This window comes from Oncorhynchus mykiss, chromosome 2 (genome assembly GCF_057628025.1).
Source record: "Oncorhynchus mykiss isolate SJ-2025 chromosome 2, ASM5762802v1, whole genome shotgun sequence".
NCBI classification, from domain to species: domain Eukaryota; kingdom Metazoa; phylum Chordata; class Actinopteri; order Salmoniformes; family Salmonidae; genus Oncorhynchus; species Oncorhynchus mykiss.
Genome location: NC_143023.1, coordinates 4289849 through 4317680, shown reverse-complemented (window position 1 = coordinate 4317680; position 27832 = coordinate 4289849). Strand labels below are relative to the sequence as shown.

The 27832-nt window shown below is 49.0% G+C and overlaps 1 protein-coding gene across 2 annotated transcripts in view; it reads left to right on the top strand.

The window, feature by feature from the left end:
- The window catches only part of LOC149984763 (threonylcarbamoyladenosine tRNA methylthiotransferase-like), a 711253-nt gene that overhangs the window by 203097 nt on the left and 480324 nt on the right, over positions 1-27832 (top strand). Inside the window, exon 7 of one of the 2 annotated variants that reach the window (XM_090216175.1) lies at positions 3667-3787. The exons of the other annotated variant lie outside the window; for it this stretch is intronic. Within the exon in view, the coding sequence (XP_090072301.1) occupies positions 3667-3787 (121 nt within the window). The remainder of the gene's footprint in view (positions 1-3666; positions 3788-27832) is intronic. 2 annotated transcript variants of the gene reach the window in all.

Below are 27832 nucleotides of genomic sequence, written 5' to 3'. Positions count from 1 at the left end.
GGTCAGGTTCTGTAATGTCTTGTTATATTTATGAGGGAGAAAGGGGTCAGGTTCTGGTATCTGTCTTGTTATATTGATAAGGGAGAAAGGGGTCAGGTTCTGGTATCTGTCTTGTTATATTGATAAGGGAGAAAGGGGTCAGGTTCTGGTATCTGTCTTGTTATATTGATAATGGAGACAGGGGTCAGGTTCTGTAATGTCTTGTTATATTTATGAGGGAGAAAGGGGTCAGGTTCTGGTATCTGTCTTGTTATATCGATAAGGGAGAAAGGGGTCAGGTTCTGGTTTCTGTCTTGTTATATTGATAAGGGAGAAAGGGGTCAGGTTCTGGTATCTGTCTTGTTATGTTGATAAGGGAGAAAGGGGTCAGGTTCTGGTATCTGTCTTGTTATATTGATAAGGGAGAAAGGGGTCAGGTTCTGTAATGTCTTGTTATATTTATGAGGGAGAAAGGGGTCAGGTTCTGGTATCTGTCTTGTTATATTGATAATGGAGACAGGGGTCAGGTTCTGTAATTTCTTGTTATATTTATGAGGGAGAAAGGGGTCAGGTTCTGGTATCTGTCTTGTTATATTGATAATGGAGACAGGGGTCAGGTTCTGTAATGTCTTGTTATATTTATGAGGGAGAAAGGGGTCAGGTTCTGGTATCTGTCTTGTTATATTGATAAGGGAGAAAGGGGTCAGGTTCTGGTATCTGTCTTGTTATATTGATAAGGGAGAAAGGGGTCAGGTTCTGTAATGTCTTGTTATATTGATAAGGGAGAAAGGGGTCAGGTTCTATAATGTCTTGTTATATTGATAAGGGAGAAAGGGGTCAGGTTCTGGTATCTGTCTTGTTATATTGATAAGGGAGAAAGGGGTCAGGTTCTGTAATGTCTTGTTATATTGATAAGGGAGAAAGGGGTCAGGTTCTATAATGTCTTGTTATATTGATAAGGGAGAAAGGGGTCAGGTTCTGTAATGTCTTGTTATATTGATATGGGAGAAAGGGGTCAGGTTCTGGTATCTGTGTTGTTATATTGATGAGGGAGAAAGGGGTCAGGTTCTGGTATCTGTCTTGTTATATTGATGAGGGAGAAAGGGGTCAGGTTCTGGTTTCTGTCTTGTTATATTGATAAGGGAGAAAGGGGTCAGGTTCTGGTATCTGTCTTGTTATATTGATAAGGGAGAAAGGGGTCAGGTTCTGTAATGTCTTGTTATATTGACATTTTTACACTAGGTAGTGTGGACCTAAACATCTTCCCACATTATACTCTAGGTAGTGGGGACCTAAACATCTCCCCACATTATACTCTAGGTAGTGTGGACCTAAACATCTCCCCACATTATACTCTAGGTAGTGTGGATCTAAACATCTCCCCACATTATTCTCTAGGTAGTGTGGACCTAAACATCTCCCCACATTATACTCTAGGTAGTGTGGACCTAAACATCTCCCCACATTATACTCTATGTAGTGTGGACCTAAACATCTCCCCACATTATACTCTAGGTAGTGTGGACCTAAACATCTCCCCACATTATACTCTAGGTAGTGTGAACCTAAACATCTCCCCACATTATACTCTAGGTAGTGTGGATCTAGCGTTACTAATACATATAACATTAGCTAGCCTATATCATTACTAATACATATAACATTATCTAGCCTATATCATTACTAATACATATAGCATTATCTAGCCTATAGCATTACTAATACATACAGCATTAGCTAGCCTATATCATTACTAATACATATAACATTATCTAGCCTATATCATTACTAATACATATAGCATTATCTAGCCTATATCATTACTAATACATACAGCATTATCTAGCCTATAGCATCACTAATACAAAGAGCATTATCTAGCCTATAGCATCACTAATACATCGAGCATTATCTTACCTATATCATTATCTAGCCTATAGCATTACTAATACATACAACATTATCTAGCCTATAGCATTAGCTTGCATATAGCATTACTAATACATAGAGCATTATCTAGCCTATAACATTACTAATACATAGAGCATTATCTTACCTATATCATTATCTAGCCTATAGCATTACTAATACATACAACATTATCTAGCCTATAGCATTAGCTTGCATATAGCATTACTAATACATAGAGCATTATCTAGCCTATAGCATTACTAATACATCGAGCATTATCTTACCTATATCATTATCTAGCCTATAGCATTACTAATACATACAACATTATCTAGCCTATAGCATTAGCTTGCATATAGCATTACTAATACATAGAGCATTATCTAGCCTATAACATTACTAATACATAGAGCATTATCTTACCTATATCATTATCCAGCCTATAGCATTACTAATACATACAGCATTATCTAGCCTATATCATTACTAATACAGAGCATTATCTTGCCTATATCATTACTAATACATAGATTATTATCTAGCCTATAGCATTACTGATACATACAGCATTATCTAGCCTATATCATTACTAATACAGAGCATTATCTTGCCTATAGCATTACTAATACATACAGCATTATCTAGCATATAGCATTACTAATACATTTATAATTATCTTGCCTATATCATTATCTAGCCTATATCATTACTAATACATATAACATTAGCTAGCCCATATCATTACTAATACATACAGCATTATCTAGCCTATTGCATTACTAATACATACAGCATTATCTAGCCTATAGCATTATCTAGCCTATAGCATTACTAATGCATAGAGCATTATCTAGCCTATAGCATTATCTAGCCTATTGCATTACTAATACATACAGCATTATCTAGCCTATAGCATTATCTAGCCTATTGCATTACTAATACATACAGCATTATCTAGCCTATAGCATTATCTAGCCTATAGCATTACTAATACATACAGCATTATCTAGCCTATAGCATTATCTAGCCTATTGCATTACTAATACATACAGCATTATCTAGCCTATAGCATTATCTAGCCTATAGCATTACTAATACATAGAGCATTATCTAGCCTATAGCATTACTAAAGCTACCTCCAGTTTGTGGGGTTAGTCTGCTTTAGGCAGGATAAGCTGCTATTGAGAAGTGTGCTGAAATAATTATCTCATTAGGAAAAGCAGGCTCCTAATGTCCATAAAGTGTTTAAATGTTAGCTTTTTTTAGTCCCTTAAATTCATATTTTTATATATATATATATTTACACCCACGATACAGAATACCAGAGACCCTTCTTCCTATCAGTTTACGCATCTCACCTGCTCTGCAACGATCGTTGCATTTTTCAAATGATTTTGATTACATGCTGTTGAGAAGAGAGCTCGTTAAAAACGCAGCGATTTAATGAACGGCGTCTTTCCATTTGTCATTGTGAGGAGCTCTGTCCTTCTTACCGTGAGATTGTCTGAATGAGAGATTGAGCCAGACAAATAACGTCATCCCTCTGTTTCTCTACTCCTCCATTTCTCTACTCCTCCATTTCTCTACTCCTCCATCCCTCCTCGGTGTCCTGACTAGTATTTGTGTGTGTTATGTGTGAAGGTCACTCGGTGTCCTGACTAGTATTTGTGTGTGTTGTGTGTGAAGGTCACTCGGTGTCCTGACTAGTATTTGTGTGTGTTGTGTGTGAAGGTCACTCGGTGTCCTGACTAGTATTTGTGTGTGTTGTGTGTGAAGGTCACTCGGTGCGTCTGCTGGGTCAGAAGAAGGACAACGGGAAGCGTCTCGGTGGAGCCAGACTGGATCTGCCCAAGATTAGAAAGAACCCTCTGATAGAGATCATTTCAATCAATACAGGGTAAGCTGCTGTTTTCAACCAGGGGAAACACGCACACACGCACACGCACACACACACACACACACACACACACACACACACACACACACACACACACACACACACACACACACACAGGTAGCCGGCGACAAATGGGGGGGAGGCCAGAGGTAGCTCGCTAGACCGGTGCCTGGCTGGCCTCCTCACTCAGACCGGTGCCTGGCTGGCCTCCTCACTCAGACCGGTGCCTGGCTGGCCTCCTCACTCAGACCGGTGCCTGGCTGGCCTCCTCGCTCAGACCGGTGCCTGGCTGGCCTCGTCGCTCAGACCGGTGCCTGGCCGGCCTCGTCGCTCAGACCGGTGCCTGGCTGGCCTCGTCGCTCAGACCGGTGCCTGGCTGGTCTCGTCGCTCAGACCGGTGCCTGGCCGGCCTCCTCGCTCAGACCGGTGCCTGGCCGGCCTCCTCGCTCAGACCGGTGCCTGGCCGGCCTCCTCGCTCAGACCGGTGCCTGGCCGGCCTCGTCACTCAGACCGGTGCCTGGCTGGCCTCCTCGCTCAGACCGGTGCCTGGCTGGCCTCGTCGCTCAGACCGGTGCCTGGCCGGCCTCGTCACTCAGACCGGTGCCTGGCCGGCCTCGTCACTCAGACCGGTGCCTGGCCGGCCTCCTCACTCAGACCGGTGCCTGGCTGGCCTCCTCACTCAGACCGGTGCCTGGCTGGCCTCCTCACTCAGACCGGTGCCTGGCTGGCCTCCTCACTCAGACCGGTGCCTGGCTGGCCTCCTCACTCAGACCGGTGCCTGGCCGGCCTCCTCACTCAGACCGGTGCCTGGCCGGCCTCCTCACTCAGACCGGTGCCTGGCTGGCCTCCTCACTCAGACCGGTGCCTGGCTGGCCTCCTCACTCAGACCGGTGCCTGGCTGGCCTCCTCACTCAGACCGGTGCCTGGCTGGCCTCCTCACTCAGACCGGTGCCTGGCTGGCCTCGCCACTCAGATTAGGGGGTGGACACTTGAAATGGAAGACATCCTCATGGCAACGGAGAGGAAGTTTTCCACATTTCCTTGACAACAACAATCATAATGACCTGTTTATTGAATGGTACTGTTGCCCAATACCTACGTGACCTACCGACCTGACTGGTCAGTTTCCAGGCCAACCAGTAAAACTGCTGTCTCAGGTTAACTGATGTGGTCTCAATACATTGTTAAGGTCTGAGGAATTCAGGGACTCAGATTCACAGACACACGTGAGTTCAAGGTGAGAGAGAGAGACACCGTTACGACCCTGCTCCGTTACGACCCTGCTCCGTTACGACCCTGCTCCGTTACGACTCTGCTCCGTTACGACTCTGCTCCGTTACGACTCTGCTCCGTTACGACTCTGCTCCGTTACGACTCTGCTCCGTTACGACTCTGCTCCGTTACGACTCTGCTCCGTTACGACTCTGCTCCGTTACGACTCTGCTCCGTTACGACTCTGCTCCGTTACGACTCTGCTCCGTTACGACTCTGCTCCGTTACGACTCTGCTCCGTTACGACTCTGCTCCGTTACGACTCTGCTCCGTTACGACTCTGCTCCGTTAAGCCCCTGCACCGTTAAGCCCCTGCACCGTTAAGCCCCTGCTCCGTTACGACTCTGCTCCGTTACGACTCTGCTCCGTTACGACTCTGCTCCGTTACGACTCTGCTCCGTTACGACTCTGCTCCGTTACGACTCTGCTCCGTTACGACTCTGCTCCGTTACGACTCTGCTCCGTTACGACTCTGCTCCGTTACGACTCTGCTCCGTTACGACTCTGCTCCGTTACGACTCTGCTCCGTTACGACTCTGCTCCGTTACGACTCTGCTCCGTTACGACTCTGCTCCGTTAAGCCCCTGCACCGTTAAGCCCCTGCACCGTTAAGCCCCTGCACAGTTAAGCCCCTGCACCGTTAAGCCCCTGCACCGTTACGACCCTGCACCGTTAAGACCCTGCACCGTTAAGCCCCTGCACCGTTACGACCCTGCACCGTTAAGACCCTGCACCGTTAAGCCCCTGCACCGTTACGACCCTGCACCGTTACGACCCTGCACCGTTAAGCCCCTGCACCGTTAAGCCCCTGCACCGTTAAGCCCCTGCACCGTTAAGCCCCTGCACCGTTACGACCCTGCACCGTTAAGCCCCTGCACCGTTAAGCCCCTGCACCGTTAAGCCCCTGCACCGTTAAGCCCCTGCACCGTTAAGCCCCTGCACCGTTACGACCCTGCACCGTTAAGCCCCTGCACCGTTACGACCCTGCACCGTTACGACCATGCACCGTTACGACCCTGCACCGTTACGACCATGCACCGTTACGACCCTGTACCGTTACGACTCTGTACCGTTACGTTACAACCCTGTACCGTTACGTTACAACCCTGTACCGTTAAGCCCCTGCACCGTTAAGTCCCTGCACCGTTAAGCCCCTGCACCGTTAAGCCCCTGCACCGTTAAGCCCCTGCACCGTTAAGCCCCTGCACCGTTAAGCCCCTGCACCGTTAAGCCCCTGCACCGTTAAGCCCCTGCACCGTTAAGCCCCTGCACCGTTAAGCTCCTGCACCGTTAAGCCCCTGCACCGTTAAGCCCCTGCACCGTTACGACCCTGCACCGTTACGACCCTGCACCGTTACGACCCTGCACCGTTACGACCCTGCACCGTTACGACCCTGCACCGTTAAGCCCCTGCACCGTTAAGCCCCTGCACCGTTAAGCCCCTGCACCGTTAAGCCCCTGCACCGTTACGACCCTGCACCGTTAAGCCCCTGCACCGTTAAGCCCCTGCACCGTTAAGCCCCTGCACCGTTAAGCCCCTGCACCGTTAAGCCCCTGCACCGTTAAGCCCCTGCACCGTTAAGCCCCTGCACCGTTAAGCCCCTGCACCGTTAAGCCCCTGCACCGTTAAGCCCCTGCACCGTTACGACCCTGCACCGTTAAGCCCCTGCACCGTTAAGCCCCTGCACCGTTAAGCCCCTGCACCGTTAAGCCCCTGCACCGTTAAGCCCCTGCACCGTTAAGCCCCTGCACCGTTAAACCCCTGCACCGTTAAGCCCCTGCACCGTTAAGCCCCTGCACCGTTAAGCCCCTGCACCGTTAAGCCCCTGCACCGTTAAGCCCCTGCACCGTTAAGCCCCTGCACCGTTAAGCCCCTGCACCGTTAAGCCCCTGCACCGTTACGACCCTGCACCGTTACGACCCTGCACCTGGCTAAGTGTTCTCCCCACCACAACCCTGGCTAAGTGTCCTCCCCACCATTACCCTGGCTAAGTGTTCTCCCCATCGTAACCCTGGCTAAGTGTTCTCCCCATCATAACCCTGGCTAAGTGTTCTCCCCACCATAACCCTGGCTAAGTGTTCTCCCCACCATAACCCTGGCTAAGTGTTCTCCCCACCATAACCCTGGCTAAGTGTTCTCCCCACCATTACCCTGGCTAAGTGTTCTCCCCACCATAACCCTGGCTAAGTGTTCTCCCCACCGTAACCCTGGCTAAGTGTTCTCCCCACCGTAACCCTGGCTAAGTGTTCTCCCCATCGTAACCCTGGCTAAGTGTTCTCCCCATCATAACCCTGGCTAAGTGTTCTCCCCATCATAACCCTGGCTAAGTGTTCTCCCCATCATAACCCTGGCTAAGTGTTCTCCCCATCATAACCCTGGCTAAGTGTCATTCATCTCATGAAACCTTGATGTGGTTTTGTGTTTGAATACAGAGGAACCTCATTAGGGTTTGATATACAAGCCTTCTGACCCAGTAGTACACACATCCATCTGCAAAACTCTCACACAGTCCTGTATAACTAACCTTGTGGGGACGCACAATTCAGTCCCATTCAAAATCCTGTTTACCCTAACCTTAACCCGAAATCTAAACCTAACCTTAACCCGAAATCTAAACCTAACCTTAACCCGAAATCTAAACCTAACCTTAACCCGAAATCTAAACCTAACCTTAACCCGAAATCTAAACCTAACCTTAACCCGAAATCTAAACCTAAACTTAACCCGGAATCCCCTATAAATAGCATTTGACCTTGTGGTCCCCACAAGTATAGTTAAACACGCACACGCACGCACACACACACACACACACACACACACAGATTACGTGAGATTGATGCAAGGAAAAGCCCAGAGGGGTACAGAAGGTGTTTTGATGTTTCCAGAGGAGGAAGCAACCAGGGGCCCCCATGACAGCGCTGAGCTGCCACATCACGCCGTGTCGGTTGGGTGGGAGGCAGAAAGAAATTGAATTTCTCAGGAGATATATTGAATATTTGATGAGCGAGCGGTAGGTGGGTTTAGAAAACAGTGTCGCCTCACCCTCCCTTCCTTCCAGCTTGAACAGGATCCATTTTACAGCCTCACTCCCTCCCTCATCCCCCGTCTCCTCCCCCCTGTCCGTCCCCCGTCTCCTCCCCCCTGTCTCCTCCCCCTGTCCGTCCCCCGTCTCCTCCCCCCTGTCCGTCCCCCGTCTCCTCCCCCCGTCCGTCCCCGTCTCCTCCCCCTCCCTCATCCCCCGTCTCCTCCCCCCTGTCCATCCCCCGTCTCCTCCCCCCAGTCCGTGCCCCGTCTCCTCCCCCGTCTCCTCCCCACGTCCGTCCCCCGTCTCCTCCCCCCAGTCCGTCCCCCGTCTCCTCCCCCCAGTCCGTCCCCCGTCTCCTCCCCCCTGTCCGTCCCCCGTCTCCTCCCCCCTGTCCGTCCCCCGTCTCCTCCCCCCGTCCGTCCCCGTCTCCTCCCCCTCCCTCATCCCCCGTCTCCTCCCCCCTGTCCATCCCCCGTCTCCTCCCCCCAGTCCGTGCCCCGTCTCCTCCCCCGTCTCCTCCCCACGTCCGTCCCCCGTCTCCTCCCCCCAGTCCGTCCCCCGTCTCCTCCCCCCAGTCCGTCCCCCGTCTCCTCCCCCCTGTCCGTCCCCCGTCTCCTCCCCCCTGTCCGTCCCCCGTCTCCTCCCCCCTGTCCGTCCCCCGTCTCCTCCCCCCGTCCGTCCCCGTCTCCTCCCCCTCCCTCATCCCCCGTCTCCTCCCCCCTGTTCATCCCCCGTCTCCTCCCCCCAGTCCGTGCCCCGTCTCCTCCCCCCTCCCTCATCCCCCGTCTCCTCCCCACGTCCGTCCCCCGTCTCCTCCCCCCTCCCTCATCCCCCGTCTCCTCCCCACGTCCGTCCCCCGTCTCCTCCCCCCTGTCCGTCCCCCGTCTCCTCCCCCCTCCCTCATCCCCCGTCTCCTCCCCCCAGTCCGTCCCCCGTCTCCTCCCCCCTGTCCATCCCCCGTCTCTTCCTCCCTGTCCATCCCCCGTCTCCTCCCTCCCTCCCTCGTCCCCCGTCTCCTCCCCCCTGTCCGTCCCCCGTCTCCTCCCCCCTCCCTCATCCCCCGTCTCCTCCCCCCAGTCCGTCCCCCGTCTCCTCCCCCACTGTCCATCCCCCGTCTCCTCCCTCCCTCCCTCGTCCCCCGTCTCCACCCTGTTTTATGGTGTTTACAGAGCTCCTCCTCACATGGGTTCTAACATCAATGGGGTTGTTCATGTTTAATGGAAAAGGCTCATTTCATCAGTTTGAATCAGGAAAGGGCCTGTTGTGATTCCTCTCAGGGAATTACCCCAGAAGACCTGGGGTTCTCGGCTTTATATTTGTTGCTTTAAGTGAAAGGGTGGTATATATAAACACACACACACACACACGGTTACGACCCACTCAGTGGAGGTCATAATCTGCTGTTTGTAGACAGCCAGAGCGGAGAGAGAAGCCTGTATGATGTGTGTGTGTGTGTGCGCGTGTCAGAGAGACAATGTGTGTTTTAAAGAACAGCCTGTTGCACCTCTGCTTCCTGTCCAGAGCTTTGACCTTTGACCCCCTAGGTAAGTCAGAGGAATCTACGCATGTCTCTCTGTATGTGTCGGGGAAACAATGGGTCCTTGTCATTGGGCAGACCAACACATGCAATGCTCTTAACCGTCCTCAACCCTGCCTACTGATTGGAGCCTGGGGTACAAAGACATGCAGGCAGGCAGCCACTGAGAGAATAGGCTGGGCAGTGTCCTCTCTGTCCCTGTTATATATATGCCTCTTGCACAGAGATGCAGTGCCTTAGACCGCTGTGATACAGCCTGGAATCGAACCAGGGTGTCTGTCGTGCCGCCTCTTGCACAGAGATGCAGTGCCTTAGACCGCTGTGCCACTCACCACTCTAATCTTACTGTCTCTGTGATATGTATATAAGGGTTGATAAACAAGGTTCTGGGTAGTCAGTGTCTGTAGTGTATCTCAGGGTTGATAAACAAGGTTCTGGGTAGTCAGTGTCTGTAGTGTATCTCAGGGTTGATAAACAAGGTTCTGGGTAGTCAGTGTCTGGTGTATCTAAACAAGGCTGATGTGTATTTGACAGTACTAGATGGTCTAGTGTCCTGGTGTGTGTGATTATGAGTAAGACAGAGCAGTTTAAGGGCTCCTAGAGGGACTGTGTCATCAACCCTAAAAGTTCCAGAATTCTGGTGAGAAATGGCAGCCATATTGGTCAGGGAGAAATCCCAACCTTGGTCTCATTGGAATGAATGGCAGGAGAGACTGTGAGTGCTGTTCTATATGATACTAGAACAGTACTTGTTGCATTTACAACTAGTCTAAATCCTGTCATCAGCTGATGTCAGCCGGTGTATGTCTGTGGGTTGACTGCATTTGTTTCAATGGAATGTTGTATCGGCAGTTAATTTGAAAATTTTATGGAATCAATCCTTTAAAACTGGCTAGCTAGCTAACACATACAGTGCAGATACAATCTTCAAAGTCTGGAGAACCATGGTTCACTAACTCCCTGACCAACATGGCTGACTTTTATCCTGTCATAAGAAGGTTCATGACCAATCTAGACTTATAACTTCTATGGTTCTTTTAAAAATATGTATAATTTTTCACCTTTATTTAACCAGGTTGGCCAGTTGAGAACGAGTTCTCATTTACAACTGCAACCTGGCCAAGATAAAGCAAAGCAGTGCGACACAAACAACAACAGAGTTACACATGGAATAAACAAACATAGTCAATAACACAATAGAAAGGTCTATATACAGTGTATGCAAATTAGGTAGGATAAGGGAGGTAAGGCAATAAATAGGCCGTGGTGGCAAAGTAATTACAAATTAGTGATTACACTGTAGTGATAGATGTGCAGAAGATGAGTGTGCAAGTAGAGATACTGAGGTGCAAAGGAGCAAACATAAATACATAGCAATATGTGGATGAGGTAGTTTCTTCCCCTCTGTACCTGTGATAGTGAGTCAGTGTGTACTCTAAGGGTTCTACTCAATGGACGACCTCAGATTAGGCTAAAAAACACATTCAGTTCGTTAAACATTACGCTCCAGACACAAACATCATAGGGTAAACATTATCTAGTGCAGACAGGCAGTGTTGCCAGGCGCGCGTGTGTCTGCATTGATACCTAGAGAGACGAGGTTCCTCCCTCTCTGTGTCTGACGGCTGGCAGACCTGCCCCAGAGACTCTGGGAATGTGTGTGACTGTGTTCATGCATCTCTGGCAGACCTGCCCCAGAGACTCAGGGAATGTGTTCATGCATTTCTGGCAGACCTGCCCCAGAGACTCAGGGAATGTGTGTGACTGTGTTCATGCATCCCTGGCAGACCTGCCCCAGAGTATCAGGGAATGTGTGTGACTGTGTTCATGCATCCCTGGCAGACCTGCCCCAGAGTATCAGGGAATGTGTGTGACTGTGTTCATGCATCCCTGACAGACCTGCCCCAGAGACTCGGGGAATGTGTGTGACTGTGTTCATGCATCCCTGACAGACCTGCCCCAGAGTATCAGGGAATGTGTGTGACTGTGTTCATGCATCCCTGGCAGACCTGCCCCAGAGACTCAGGGAATGTGTGTGACTGTGTTCATGCATCCCTGGCACACGTGCCCCAGAGACTCAGGGAATGTGTGTGACTGTGTTCATGCATCCCTGGCAGACCTGCCCCAGAGACTCAGGGAATGTGTGTGACTGTGTTCATGCATCCCTGGCACACCTGCCCCAGAGACTCAGGGAATGTGTGTGACTGTGTTCATGCATCCCCGGGAGACCATGGGGGGGATATCAGTCGCTGTCTTTGATGTGGTACCTAAAATCTGTGGTTTTGTAGAACAACGCTGAACCAACTCGTCACCCAGCAGCACCACAGGTTAATTAGACACTGTAGGGGTATCTAGTTTCAGACCAGGATGTAGAGGGGATCTAGTTTCAGACCAGGATGTAGAGGGGATCTAGTTTCAGACCAGGATGTAGAGGGGATCTAGTTTCAGACCAGGATGTAGAGGGGATCTAGTTTCAGACCAGGATGTAGAGGGGATCTAGTTTCAGGCCAGTATGTAGAGGATCTAGTTTCAGACCAGTATGTAGGAGTTCTAGTTTCAGACCAGTATGTAGAGGATCTAGTTTCAGACCAGTATGTAGGGGGATCTAGTTTCAGACCAGTATGTAGGGGGATCTAGTTTCAGACCAGTATGTAGGGGGATCTAGTTTCAGACCAGTATGTAGGGGATCTAGTTTCAGACCAGTATGTAGAGGGATCTAGTTTCAGACCAGTATGTAGGGAGATCTAGTTTCAGACCAGTATGTAGAGGATCTAGTTTCAGACCAGGATGTAGAGGATCTAGTTTCAGACCAGTATGTAGATAATCTAGTTTCAGACCAGTATGTAGGGGTATCTAGTTTCAGACCAGTATGTAGATAATCTAGTTTCAGACCAGTATGTAGAGGATCTAGTTTCAGACCAGTATGTAGGGGGATCTAGTTTCAGACCAGTATGTAGGGGGATCTAGTTTCAGACCAGTATGTAGAGGATCTAGTTTCAGACCAGTATGTAGGGCGATCTAGTTTCAGACCAGTATGTAGAGGATCTAGTTTCAGACCAGGATGTAGAGGATCTAGTTTCAGACCAGTATGTAGAGGATCTAGTTTCAGACCAGTATGTAGAGGGATCTAGTTTCAGACCAGTATGTAGAGGATCTAGTTTCAGACCAGTATGTAGGGGGATCTAGTTTCAGACCGGTATGTAGAGGATCTAGTTTCAGACCAGTATGTAGAGGATCTAGTTTCAGACCAGTATGTAGAGGATCTAGTTTCAGACCAGGATGTAGAGGGATCTAGTTTCAGACCAGTATGTAGGAGTTCTAGTTTCAGACCAGTATGTAGGGGATCTAGTTTCAGACCAGTATGTAGGGGGATCTAGTTTCAGACCAGTATGTAAGGGATCTAGTTTCAGACCAGTATGTAGATAATCTAGTTTCAGACCAGTATGTAGAGGATCTAGTTTCAGACCAGTATGTAGAGGATCTAGTTTCAGACCAGTATGTAGGGGGATCTAGTTTCAGACCAGTATGTAGGGGATCTAGTTTCAGACCAGTATGTAGATAATCTAGTTTCAGACCAGTATGTAGAGGATCTAGTTTCAGACCAGTATGTAGGGGATCTAGTTTCAGACCAGTATGTAGATAATCTAGTTTCAGACCAGTATGTAGAGGATCTAGTTTCAGACCAGTATGTAGAGGGATCTAGTTTCAGACCAGTATGTAGGGGGATCTAGTTTCAGACCAGTATGTAGAGGATCTAGTTTCAGACCAGGATGTAGAGGATCTAGTTTCAGACCAGTATGTAGATAATCTAGTTTCAGACCAGTATGTAGGGGTTTCTAGTTTCAGACCAGTATGTAGAGGATCTAGTTTCAGACCAGGATGTAGAGGATCTAGTTTCAGACCAGTATGTAGAGGATCTAGTTTCAGACCAGTATGTAGAGGATCTAGTTTCAGACCGGTATGTAGATAATCTAGTTTCAGACCAGTATGTAGAGGATCTAGTTTCAGACCAGTATGTAGGGGGATCTAGTTTCAGACCAGTATGTAGGGGATCTAGTTTCAGACGAGTATGTAGATAATCTAGTTTCAGACCAGTATGTAGAGGATCTAGTTTCAGACCAGTATGTAGATGATCTAGTTTCAGACCAGTATGTAGATAATCTAGTTTCAGACCAGTATGTAGAGGATCTAGTTTCAGACCAGTATGTAGAGGGATCTAGTTTCAGACCAGTATGTAGGGGGATCTAGTTTCAGACCAGTATGTAGAGGATCTAGTTTCAGACCAGGATGTAGAGGATCTAGTTTCAGACCAGTATGTAGAGGATCTAGTTTCAGACCAGTATGTAGGGAATCTAGTTCCAGACCAGTATGTAGGGGGATCTAGTTTCAGACCAGTATGTAGGGGGATCTAGTTTCAGACCAGTATGTAGAGGATCTAGTTTTAGACCAGTATGTAGAGGATCTAGTTTCAGACCAGTATGTAGAGGATCTAGTTTCAGACCAGTATGTAGAGGATCTAGTTTCAGGCATTTGTTTCACGCCTGCTACGTTAGTTTAGTGTGTGTGTGTGTGTGTGTGTGAGTCCCAGTCCCAGTCCCAGCAACACTCAGGAAAACATTCCCCATAGAGGAACATTATCATTATCAGAGGTAAAACATTTATTTAACTGCTGACCAGGGGACTCTACATTTAATTAATTAATTACATTCTTCTCTTGGGCAATCTTATTTTCATTTAGAAATAAAATACTGAAACCCGTAGGCCTATAGATTAGAATATGAAAGCAAAATAGATTGTCCAGGGCCATCACACACGGGTGTTTATTAAAATCATTAACCCCACTATGTTTTTTTGGGGGGGGGTTACCAGATTTGGGTCAAATGTCTGGGATTTACCTCAATAATCTTTGATTTATACTTGTACTGATCAACTGCTGAACGAAATGCTCTCTTTAATGCTCTTAGTATGGCTCTGCTTTGTCGAAGCCTTTGTCCCATGTGTCACCCTCTTCCCTATGTAGTGGACTAAATGGCACCCTATTCCCTATGTAGTGGACTAAATGCACCCTATTCCCTATGTAGTGGACTAAATGCACCCTATTCCCTATGTAGTGGACTACATGGCACCCTATTCCCTATGTAGTGGACTAAATGGCACCATATTCCCAATGTAGTGGACCAAATGCACCCTATTCCCTATGCAGTGGACTAAATGGCACCCTATTTCCTATGTAGTGGACTAAATGCACCCTATTCCCTATGTAGTGGACTACTGTTGACCAGGGCCCTATGTAGTGGACTAAATGGCACCATATTCCCTATGTAGTGGACTAAATGGCACCATATTCCCTATGTAGTGGACTAAATGGCACCCTATTACCTATGTAGTGGACTCCTGTTGACCAGGGCCCTATGTAGTAGACTACTGTTGACCAGGGCACTATCTAGTAGACTACTGTTGACCAGGGCCCTATGTAGGGGACTACTGTTGACCAGGGCACTATCTAGTAGACTACTGTTGACCAGGGCACTATCTAGTAGACTACTGTTGACCAGGGCACTATCTAGCAGACTACCATTGACCAGGACCCTATGTAGGGGACTACTGTTGACCAGGGCACTATCTAGTAGACTACTGTTGACCAGGGCACTATCTAGTAGACTACTGTTGACCAGGGCCCTATCTAGTAGATTACCGTTGACCAGGGCCCTATCTAGTAGACTACTGTTGACCAGGGCCCTGTCTAGTAGGGTAGGAGGAATCATCTCCTCACTCACACTTTTCTGGACACAGCCAACGTTAGACTCTCTGAGACAGAAATACTTTTTAGCTGATATAGTCAAGAAACATCTGGTTGAGATCAGCACTCTCCTGTCGACTGGGTTTTCCTGGTTTATCTATTATATAACAGATCCATATAGACATCCAAGTGATAAACTTCAATAATAATATCCCCCTGACTGTATCATCCCTGTCTTCAATCATAATATCCCCCTGACTGTACCCTCCCTGTCTTCAATCATAATATCCCCCTGACTGTATCCTCCCTGTCTTCAGTCATAATATCCCCCTGACTGTATCCTCCCTGTCTTCAATAATAATATCCCCCTGACTGTATCCTCCCTGTCTTCAATAATAATATCCCCCTGACTGTATCCTCCCTGTCTTCAATCATAATATCCCCCTGACTGTATCCTCCCTGTCTTCAGTCATAATATCCCCCTAACTGTATCCTCCCTGTCTTCAATAATAATATCCCCCTGACTGTATCCTCCCTGCCTTCAATAATAATATCCCCCTGACTGTATCCTCCCTGTATCCTCCCTGTCTTCAATATTAATATCCCCCTGACTGTATCCTCCCTGTCTTCAATATTAATATCCCCCTGACTGTATCCTCCCTGTCTTCAATCATAATATCCCCCTGACTGTATCCTCCCTGCCTTCAATAATAATATCCCCCTGACTGTATCCTCCCTGTCTTCAATATTAATATCCCCCTGACTGTATCCTCCCTGTATCCTCCCTGTCTTCAATATTAATATCCCCCTGACTGTATCCTCCCTGTCTTCAATATTAATATCCCCCTGACTGTATCCTCCCTGCCTTCAATAATAATATCCCTCTGACTGTATCCTCCCTGCCTTCAATAATAATATCCCCCTGACTGTATCCTCCCTGCCTTCAATAATAATATCCCTCTGACTGTATCCTCCCTGTCTTCAATAATAATATCCCCCTGACTGTATCCTCCCTGCCTTCAATAATAATATTCCCCTGACTGTATCCTCCCTGTCTTCAATCATAATATCCCCCTGACTGTATCCTCCCTGCCTTCAATATTAATATCCCCCTGACTGTATCCTCCCTGTCTTCAATAATAATATCCCCCTGACTGTATCCTCCCTGCCTTGAGACATAATATCCCCCTGACTGTATCCTCCCTGTCTTCAGTCATAATATCCCCCTGACTGTATCCTCCCTGTCTTCAATAATAATATCCCCCTGACTGTATCCTCCCTGTCTTCAATAATAATATCCTCCTGACTGTATCCTCCCTGCCTTCAATCATAATATCCCCCTGACTGTATCCTCCCTGTCTTCAGTCATAATATCCCCCTGACTGTATCCTCCCTGCCTTCAATCATAATATCCCCCTGACTGTATCCTCCCTGCCTTCAATAATAATATCCTGGCCTTGGCCCTGGCTGTCTTCGTCCTCCACTAACAGTGTAACACAGGCAGCTCTAATACACTGTGATGTGTGGCTCCCAGCAAATTGATCTGCCACTCAGGCTGAGACTCAGCCGCAGAGGCGGTCGTAGAACAGCGGTGACCCTTTGACCCCTGTATCCAACCTGTTGTTGAGCTTTCGACTCTAGCTGTGAAATTTGACCTTTCTCCGCTTGGCTGTGAGGTATGATTTGTGACACCAGAGCCAGACGCAACACACGAACACAGATCCTGCTGTCTCACCCGATCTCGTCTCCTTATTTTCTCCTCTCTCTCACACTCTTTCTACTAGGGGTGTACTGGTACCTCGGTTCAGTTCACACTGTGAACCTGAATGAGTACATCAAACACGAGGCCTATAGGCTATGCCTATCCAGTTCTGTAGGAGGGTCAATAAACCTGGAAACTAGTTCTGTAGGGGGGGGTCAATAAACATGGAAACTAGTTCTGTAGGAGGGTCAATAAACCTGGAAACTAGTTCTGTAGGAGGGTCAATAAACCTGGAAACTAGTTCTGTAGGGGGGTCAATAAACCTGGAAACTAGTTCTGTAGGAGGGTCAGCGGTGGGGTTGATATACCTGGAAACTAGTTCTGTAGGGGGGTCAATAAACATGGAAACTAGTTCTGTAGGAGGGTCAATAAACCTGGAAACTAGTTCTGTAGGAGGGTCAATAAACCTGGAAACTAGTTATGTAGGAGGGTCAGCGGTGGGGTTCAATAAACCTGGAAACTAGTTCTGTAGGAGGGTCAATAAACCTGGAAACTAGTTCTGTAGGAGGGTCAATAAACCTGGAAACTAGTTCTGTAGGGGGGTCAGTAAACCTGGAAACTAGTTCTGTAGGGGGGTCAGTAAACCTGGAAACTAGTTCTGTAGGAGGGTCAATAAACCTGGAAACTAGTTCTGTAGGGGGGTCAATAAACCTGGAAACTAGTTCTGTAGGGGGGTCAGTAAACCTGGAAACTAGTTCTGTAGGGGGGTCAGTAAACCTGGAAACTAGTTCTGTAGGAGGGTCAGCGGTGGGGTCAATAAACCTGGAAACTAGTTCTGTAGGAGGGTCAATAAACCTGGAAACTAGTTCTGTAGGGGGGTCAGTAAACCTGGAAACTAGTTCTGTAGGAGGGTCAGCGGTGGGGTTAATAAACCTGGAATATTATCCATCATCGATTTAAATCTCCGGTTTGGGAACGTTTTCTCTTCTCAGTAGATTACACGGTGATGGACAGAGAGAATATGTCTCCACTACTCAAATAGAATAGTTTATTCAGCAGACAACACCTCAAACATGTTGACGCTGACATCACCCCAGTATTCCCACCGGAGAATGACAGAAACGCCCCTCTGTGTTCAAACAGCCCTTCGCAGCTGATTCTGCCCGGGGACAAAGAAATGGCGAGAGCAACAGGTGTGTTTTATAGCTGCGGATGTGTGCCCTTTCTCGGTGGTTGAGTAGAATACGGTGTTTCAGCTCCTTGTGAAAGTCCTCGAGCCACGTTAGTAACTTTGTCCTCTCACACACATTTCTGAGGACAGGTAGTACCCGCTCTATATAAACAGGCTAAAGCCAAAACGTTTTCAATGATTTGGCCCAATGCACCCTGGGCTGTGCTTACTACAGATGGACGGACCTCCGGGGCTACGGAGAGCTACTAAACAGTAACAGCCAATCACATTACTCCGGAGTAGGAAATGAGAAGTACCGCGCAACAGGAACTGTTTATGACAGTGTTTTCTATGTGTATCTTTGTAAGGAAACATTATACCACAGATCTATATCATGTCTGAACCATGTTTACTTCTTGATTTCACACCATTATGGCACTTTATTTGAGTTGTTGTTGACGATGACTCGTTTTTTAATATTTTCAAGGAAATAGAACAGATTGTGTTTTCATCCGGTATTATGTGAGTCATGACCATATATGGTATCAAGGACAACAACACGTAGGATTGTATTAAATAAACATAAATTAGCTGATGTAACTGTTGCCATTTTCATTTTCTTGCTGTACCCGAAACCAAACCGTGATTCCCCCCCCCCCCAAAAAAAAAACTGCAATGCGTACCCGAACCGTTGGTTTGGTGAACCCGGTTCCACCACTACTTTCTACTGAGCCTCGTAAACAGGTGCCCCAGTAAAATGGCACCAAGGTCAAAATAAGAGCGTTAACTTGACACCCCTGTGTGGCTCCTCAGGTTCTGTCGTCCCCTCAGACTGGGGTGAGGAGGCTACAGTATCTAGAATCAGTGAGACAACACCCCCCCCCCCCCCCCTCCCCCCCAGGACAGTGACTCACCTCAGGCTGGGGTGGGTAGGCTACAGTATCTAGAACCAGTGAGACAACATCCCCCCTCCCCCCCAGGACAGTGACTGTTGTCCCCAGATGGCAGCGTGGTCATTAGCTCAGTACCTAACTGTGTCGTGGTCAATCACCAGGGGGGGGGACAAAGTCAAGCTGATCAACTTGTTGTTCCTGGTTGGATTTGGTGGGATTAAAAAAACAAAATCTCTTCCATTTCATTTGATTGGGACTTTGTAGATTTGTGTATAACTCTCCTATTGCATCAGTTATTGACGATATCCTCTTTCACACTTCCTGTTAAACAATAAAATAATGTTAATTAAATTAATATGTATTTATACACTTTAACTTCATTACAAAACGTCATTAAAAGCACATGAATCAGATTTACTCAGATTTGTCCTAAAATCCTAGAATATCATCTCATCAGAATGATAATCTGATCATGTCTCAGTTACACCTGGCACCTCAGTCACCCTGGCACCTCAGTCACCCTGGCAACTCAGTCACCCTGGCACCTCAGTCACCCTGGCACCTCAGTCACCCTGGCACCTCAGTCACCTTGGCACCTCAGTCACCCTGGCACCTCAGTCACCCTGGCAACTCAGTCACCCTGGCAACTCAGTCACCCTGGCACCTCAGTTACCCTGGCAACTCCTCCCATCCCTCTTGCCATTGGTTATCTGGCTACTCATATCCCACATGCCATTGGCCAGCTGTTTAGCCATTCCCGCTCAGTGAGAGTGTTGTTGATCGTGAGAGAGCGATCAACATCATCAGACTGACATACATGTTAGTTGAGAAATCCTATCGCTCAGTCAAGAGGACTAGTCCGGTCCTGTCAGTGTGTTGTGATCAGTCAACCAGTTAACAGTCATACCTCCAGATGGCCTGTCTCGTCCAATCATCAGACTGACAGCCAGTTAACAGTCATACCTCCTCCTGTCTCGTCCAATCATCAGACTGACAGCCAGTTAACAGTCATACCTCCTCCTGTCTCGTCCAATCATCAGACTCACAGCCAGTTAACAGTCATACCTCCTCCTGTCTCGTCCACTGTGTCTCAGCCCTGTGTGGTGTCTACTGTCCCAGTCTAATGTGGCTGATACCAATACTCAGCCCTGTGTGGTGTCTACTGTCCCACTATAATACCACTGTGTCTCAGCCCTGTGTGGTGTCTACTGTCCCCACTATAATACCACTGTGTCTCAGCCCTGTGTGGTGTCTACTGTCCCACTATAATACCACTGTGTTTCAGCCCTGTGTGGTGTCTACTGTCCCCACTATAATACCACTGTGTCTCAGCCCTGTGTGGTGTCTACTGTCCTACTATAATACCACTGTGTCTCAGCCCTGTGTGGTGTCTACTATCCTACTATAATACCACTGTGTCTCAGCCCTGTGTGGTGTCTACTGTCCTACTATAATACCACTGTGTCTCAGCCCTGTGTGGTGTCTACTGTCCCCACTATAATACCACTGTGTCTCAGCCCTGTGTGGTGTCTACTGTCCCACTATAATACCACTGTGTCTCAGCCCTGTGTGGTGTCTACTGTCCCCACTATAATACCACTGTGTCTCAGCCCTGTGTGGTGTCTACTGTCCCACTATAATACCACTGTGTTTCAGCCCTGTGTGGTGTCTACTGTCCTACTATAATACCACTGTGTCTCAGCCCTGTGTGGTGTCTACTGTCCCCACTATAATACCACTGTGTCTCAGCCCTTTGTGGTGTCTACTGTCCCACTATAATACCACTGTGTCTCAGCCCTGTGTGGTGTCTACTGTCCTACTATAAATCCACTGTGTCTCAGCCCTGTGTGGTGTCTACTGTTCCCACTATAATACCACTGTGTCTCAGCCCTGTGTGGTGTCTACTGTCCCACTATAATACCACTGTGTCTCAGCCCTGTGTGGTGTCTACTGTCCCACTATAATACCACTGTGTCTCAGCCCTGTGTGGTGTCTACTGTCCCACTATAATACCACTGTGTCTCAGCCCTGTGTGGTGTCTACTGTCCCCACTATAATACCACTGTGTCTCAGCCCTGTGTGGTGTCTACTGTCCCATTATAATACCACTGTGTCTCAGCCCTGTGTGGTGTCTACTGTCCCTACTATAATACCACTGTGTCTCAGCCCTGTGTGGTGTCTACTGTCCCACTATAATACCACTGTGTCTCAGCCCTGTGTGGTGTCTACTGTCCTACTATAATACCACTGTGTCTCAGCCCTGTGTGGTGTCTACTGTCCTACTATAATACCACTGTGTCTCAGCCCTGTGGGGTGTCTACTGTCCTACTATAATACCACTGTGTCTCAGCCCTGTGTGGTGTCTACTGTCCCACTATAATACCACTGTGTCTCAGCCCTGTGTGGTGTCTACTGTCCCACTATAATACCACTGTGTCTCAGCCCTGTGTGGTGTCTACTGTCCTACTATAATACCACTGTGTCTCAGCCCTGTGTGGTGTCTACTGTCCCACTATAATACCACTGTGTCTCAGCCCTGTGTGGTGTCTACTGTCCCCACTATAATACCACTGTGTCTCCTGCTGTTACCACCACATTTTGAGGACAACACACCACATAGCAGCACAGCTACCTCACTGCTATTCTACTGTACAGCCAATCTCTCTGCTGTTCTACTGTACAGTCAGTCCCTCTGCTGTTCTACTGTCAGTCCCTCTGCTGTTCTGTCAGTCCCTCTGCTGTTCTACTGTACAGTCAGTCCCTCTGCTGTTCTACTGTACAGTCAGTCCCTCTGCTGTTCTACTGTACAGTCAGTCCCTCTGCTGTTCTACTGTACAGTCAGTCCCTCTGCTGTTCTACTGTACAGTCAGTCTCTCTGCTATTCTACAGTCAGTCCCTCTGCTGTTCTACTGTACAGCCATTCCCTCTGCTGTTCTACTATCCAGTCAGTCCGTCTGCTGTTCTACAGTCAGTCCCTCTACTGTTCTACAGTCAGTCCCTCTGCTGTTCTACTGTACAGTCAGTCCCTCTGCTGTTCTACAGTCAGTCCCTCTGCTGTTCTACAGTCAGTCCCTCTGCTGTTCTACAGTCAGTCCCTCTGCTGTTCTACAGTACAGTCCCTCTGCTGTTCTACAGTACAGTCCCTCTGCTGTTCTACAGTACAGTCCCTCTGCTGTTCTACAGTACAGTCCCTCTGCTGTTCTACAGTACAGTCCCTCTGCTGTTCTACAGTCAGTCCCCCTGCTGTTATCCAGTCAGTCCCCCTGCTGTTCTACTGTACAGTCAGTCCCCCTGCTGTTCTACAGTCAGTCCCCCTGCTGTTCTACTGTACAGTCAGTCCCCCTGCTGTTCTACTGTACAGTCAGTCCCTCTGCTACTCTACTGTCAGTCCCTCTGCTATTCTACAGTCAGTCCCTCTGCTGTTCTACAGTCAGTCCCTCTGCTGTTCTACAATCAGTCCCTCTGCTGTTCTACTGTACAGTCAGTCCCTCTGATGTTCTACTGTACAGTCAGTCCCTCTGCTGTTCTACAGTCAGTCTCTCTGCTGTTCTACTGTACAGTCAGTCACTCTGCTGTTCTACAGTCAGTCCCCCTGCTGTTCTCCAGTCAGTCCCCCTGCTGTTCTACTGTACAGTCAGTCTCTCTGCTGTTCTACAGTACAGTAAGTCCCTCTGCTGTTCTACAGTCAGTCCCCCTGCTGTTCTACAGTCAGTCCCCCTGCTGTTCTACTGTACAGTCAGTCCCCCTGCTGTTCTACTGTACAGTCAGTCCCTCTGCTACTCTACTGTCAGTCCCTCTGATATTCTACAGTCAGTCCCTCTGCTGTTCTACAGTCAGTCCCTCTGCTGTTCTACAATCAGTCCCTCTGCTGTTCTACTGTACAGTCAGTCCCTCTGCTGTTCTACTGTACAGTCAGTCCCTCTGCTGTTCTACAGTCAGTCTCGCTGCTGTTCTACTGTACAGTCAGTCCCTCTGCTGTTCTACAGTCAGTCCCTCTGCTGTTCTACTGTACAGTCAGTCCCTCTGGTGTTCTACTGTACAGTCAGTCCCTCTGCTGTTCTACTGTACAGTCAGTCCCTCTGCTGTTCTACTGTACAGTCAGTCCCTCTGCTGTTCTACTGTACAGTCAGTCCCTCTGCTGTTCTACTGTACAGTCAGTCCCTCTGCACAACGATGTTATGAAAAATAGAAGTTCTGAGAACAGGAGCGTCATCATTTTGGAAAGCTGTGTGTTTTCTGGTCAATACAGCCCAGATGTTGTTGTTGTTGTTGTTGTTGTTGTTGTGGTAAAACAGGTTGTGTTTACGCTGCCAACTCAGGTCATGTTCATATTCCATCTGAAATGGCCCCGCTGATGTCCTCGGATCAAACATGACTTTAAGTGCCTTTCAATAATTCAGGTGCTGTAACTTGAAATGAAACAGGGAAGTCGGTTGACAAAAATAAACCATCAGTCTGCATCACTGTCAGACACTGTTACTTTAGACTGTCTGGTCTCTCCTCTCTGTCTACAGGACATTCAGCTTCTTCCCCTGTTAGACTGGCTGGTCTCTCCTCTCTGTCTACAGGACAGGCAGCTTCTTCCCCTGTTAGACTGGCTGGTCTCTCCTCTCTGTCTGTAGGACAGGCAGCTTCTTCCCCTGTTAGACTGTCTGGTCTCTCCTCTCTGTCTGTAGGACAGGCAGCTTCTTCCCCTGTTAGACTGTCTGGTCTCTCCTCTCTGTCTACAGGACATTCAGCTTCTTCCCCTGTTAGACTGGCTGGTCTCTCCTCTCTGTCTACAGGACAGGCAGCTTCTTCCCCTGTTAGACTGGCTGGTCTCTCCTCTCTGTCTGTAGGACAGGCAGCTTCTTCCCCTGTTAGACTGTCTGGTCTCTCCTCTCTGTCTACAGGACAGGCAGCTTCTTCCCCTGTTAGACTGGCTGGTCTCTCCTCTCTGTCTACAGGACAGACAGCTTCTTCCCCTGTTAGACTGGCTGGTCTCTCCTCTCTGTCTGTAGGACAGGCAGCTTCTTCCCCTGTTAGACTGTCTGGTCTCTCCTCTCTGTCTACAGGACAGGCAGCTTCTTCCCCTGTTAGACTGGCTGGTCTCTCCTCTCTGTCTACAGGACAGGCAGCTTCTTCCCCTGTTAGACTGGCTGGTCTCTCCTCTCTGTCTACAGGACAGGCAGCTTCTTCCCCTGTTAGACTGGCTGGTCTCTCCTCTCTGTCTGTAGGACAGGCAGCTTCTTCCCCTGTTAGACTGGCTGGTCTCTCCTCTCTGTCTACAGGACAGGCAGCTTCTTCCCCTGTTAGACTGGCTGGTCTCTCCTCTCTGTCTACAGGACAGGCAGCTTCTTCCCCTGTTAGACTGGCTGGTCTCTCCTCTCTGTCTACAGGACAGGCAGCTTCTTCCCCTGTTAGACTGGCTGGTCTCTCCTCTCTGTCTGTAGGACAGGCAGCTTCTTCCCCTGTTAGACTGTCTGGTCTCTCCTCTCTGTCTACAGGACAGGCAGCTTCTTCCCCTGTTAGACTGGCTGGTCTCTCCTCTCTGTCTACAGGACAGACAGCTTCTTCCCCTGTTAGACTGGCTGGTCTCTCCTCTCTGTCTACAGGACAGGCAGCTTCTTCCCCTGTTAGACTGGCTGGTCTCTCCTCTCTGTCTACAGGACAGGCAGCTTCTTCCCCTGTTAGACTGGCTGGTCTCTCCTCTCTGTCTACAGGACAGGCAGCTTCTTCCCCTGTTAGACTGGCTGGTCTCTCCTCTCTGTCTACAGGACAGGCAGCTTCTTCCCCTGTTAGACTGGCTGGTCTCTCCTCTCTGTCTACAGGACAGGCAGCTTCTTCCCCTGTTAGACTGTCTGGTCTCTCCTCTCTGTCTACAGGACAGGCAGCTTCTTCCCCTGTTAGACTGTCTGGTCTCTCCTCTCTGTCTACAGGACAGGCAGCTTCTTCCCCTGTTGGACTGGCTGGTCTCTCCTCTCTGTCTACAGGACAGACAGCTTCTTCCCCTGTTAGACTGGCTGGTCTCTCCTCTCTGTCTACAGGACAGGCAGCTTCTTCCCCTGTTAGACTGGCTGGTCTCTCCTCTCTGTCTACAGGACAGACAGCTTCTTCCCCTGTTAGACTGGCTGGTCTCTCCTCTCTGTCTACAGGACAGGCAGCTTCTTCCCCTGTTAGACTGGCTGGTCTCTCCTCTCTGTCTACAGGACAGGCAGCTTCTTCCCCTGTTAGACTGGCTGGTCTCTCCTCTCTGTCTACAGGACAGGCAGCTTCTTCCCCTGTTCGACTGGCTGGTGTCTCCTCTCTGTCTGTAGGACAGGCAGCTTCTTCCCCTGTTAGACTGGCTGGTCTCTCCTCTCTGTCTACAGGACAGGCAGCTTCTTCCCCTGTTAGACTGGCTGGTCTCTCCTCTCTGTCTGTAGGACAGGCAGCTTCTTCCCCTGTTAGACTGGCTGGTCTCTCCTCTCTGTCTGTAGGACAGGCAGCTTCTTCCCCTGTTAGACTGGCTGGTCTCTCCTCTCTGTCTACAGGACAGGCAGCTTCTTCCCCTGTTAGACTGGCTGGTCTCTCCTCTCTGTCTGTAGGACAGGCAGCTTCTTCCCCTGTTAGACTGGCTGGTCTCACCTCTCTGTCTGTAGGACAGGCAGCTTCTTCCCCTGTTAGACTGGCTGGTCTCTCCTCTCTGTCTACAGGACAGGCAGCTTCTTCCCCTGTTAGACTGGCTGGTCTCTCCTCTCTGTCTGTAGGACAGGCAGCTTATTCCCCTGTTAGACTGGCTGGTCTCTCCTCTCTGTCTGTAGGACAGACAGCTTCTTCCCCTGTTAGACTGGCTGGTCTCTCCTCTCTGTCTACAGGACAGACAGCTTCTTCCCCTGTTAGACTGGCTGGTCTCTCCTCTCTGTCTACAGGACAGACAGCTTCTTCCCCTGTTAGACTGTCTGGTCTCTCCTCTCTGTCTACAGGACAGGCAGCTTCTTCCCCTGTTAGACTGGCTGGTCTCTCCTCTCTGTCTACAGGACAGGCAGCTTCTTCCCCTGTTAGACTGGCTGGTCTCTCCTCTCTGTCTACAGGACAGGCTGCTTCTTCCCCTGTTAGACTGTCTGGTCTCTCCTCTCTGTCTACAGGACAGGCAGCTTCTTCCCCTGTTAGACTGGCTGGTCTCTCCTCTCTGTCTGTAGGACAGGCAGCTTCTTCCCCTGTTAGACTGGCTGGTCTCTCCTCTCTGTCTACAGGACAGGCAGCTTCTTCCCCTGTTAGACTGACTGGTCTCTCCTCTCTGTCTACAGGACAGGCAGCTTCTTCCCCTGTTAGACTGGCTGGTCTCTCATCTCTGTCTACAGGACAGGCAGCTTCTTCCCCTGTTAGACTGGCTGGTCTCTCCTCTCTGTCTACAGGACAGACAGCTTCTTCCCCTGTTAGACTGGCTGGTCTCTCCTCTCTGTCTACAGGACAGGCAGCTTCTTCCCCTGTTAGACTGTCTGGTCTCTCCTCTCTGTCTACAGGACAGACAGCTTCTTCCCCTGTTAGACTGTTGTTTTTCACATCCACCCTCTGTGTTTGATTGACATTAAAGGAAGTGTGTGTCTTTGTGTTTTTAGAATCCTCTCGACAGGGTCTCTTTGTACATGGAGCCAAAGCCCAGAGACGGCGCTCGCTCTACTCTCCTTGTTCGTCAGGAGAAGGAACGATGAAGGATGCTGTTTTAATTTTCCAGTGAGGTAGCTGTGACATCACTGGTGGCATTTGCTGGCCGGTCAGATAGAAGGGCTCTTTGTTAAGAGGCTGAAACGACACCCGGGGCTTTGCGCTCTCTCTCTCTCTCTCTCTCTCTCCAGGCCGACACTATCAGTCATTCAGTTCCCATTTATCACCATCTCTAAGGATAATTCTCTCTCTCGCTCTCTCTCTCTCTTCTCTCTCCTCTCTCGCTCTCTCTCTCTCCTCTCTCTCTCTCCTCTCCTTTCTCTCTCCTCTCTCCTCTCCTCTCTCCTCCCCTCTCTCTCCTCCCATATCTCTCTCTCCTATCCTCTCATTTCTCTCTCCTCTCCTCTCTCCTCCCCCTTTCTCTCCTCCCCTCTCTCTCTCCTCTCTCCTCTCCTCTCCTCTCTCCTCCCCTATCTCTCTCTCTCCTCTCTCTCCTCTCCTCTCCTTTCTCTCTCCTCTCCTCTCCTCTCTCCTCCCCTATCTCTCTCTCCTCTCCTCTCCTTTCTCTCTCCTCCCCTCTCTCCTCTCCTCTGACTGTAGAACAGCAGAGGGACTGACTGTACAGTAGAACAGCAGAGGGACTGACTGTACAGTAGAACAGCAGAGGGACTTACTGTACTGTAGAACAGCAGAGGGACTGACTGTACTGTAAAACAGCATAGGGACTGACTGTAGAACAGCAGAGGGACTGACTGTACAGTAGAACAGCAGAGGGACTGACTGTACAGTAGAACAGCAGAGGGACTGACTGTACAGTAGAACAACAGAGGGACTGACTGTAGAACAGCTCTCTCTCTCTCTCCTCTCCTTTCTCGCTCCTCTCCTCTCCTTTCTCTCTCCTCTCCTCCCCTCTCTCCTCCCCCTTCTCTCCTCCCCTCTCTCTCCTCTCTCTCGCGCTACTCTCTCCTCTCTCTTCTCTCCTCTCTCTCTCTCTCTCTCTCTCTCTCTCTCTCCTCTCTCTCTGTCTCCTCTCTCTCTCTCTCTCTCTCTGTCTCCTCTCTCTCTCCTCTCTCTTCTA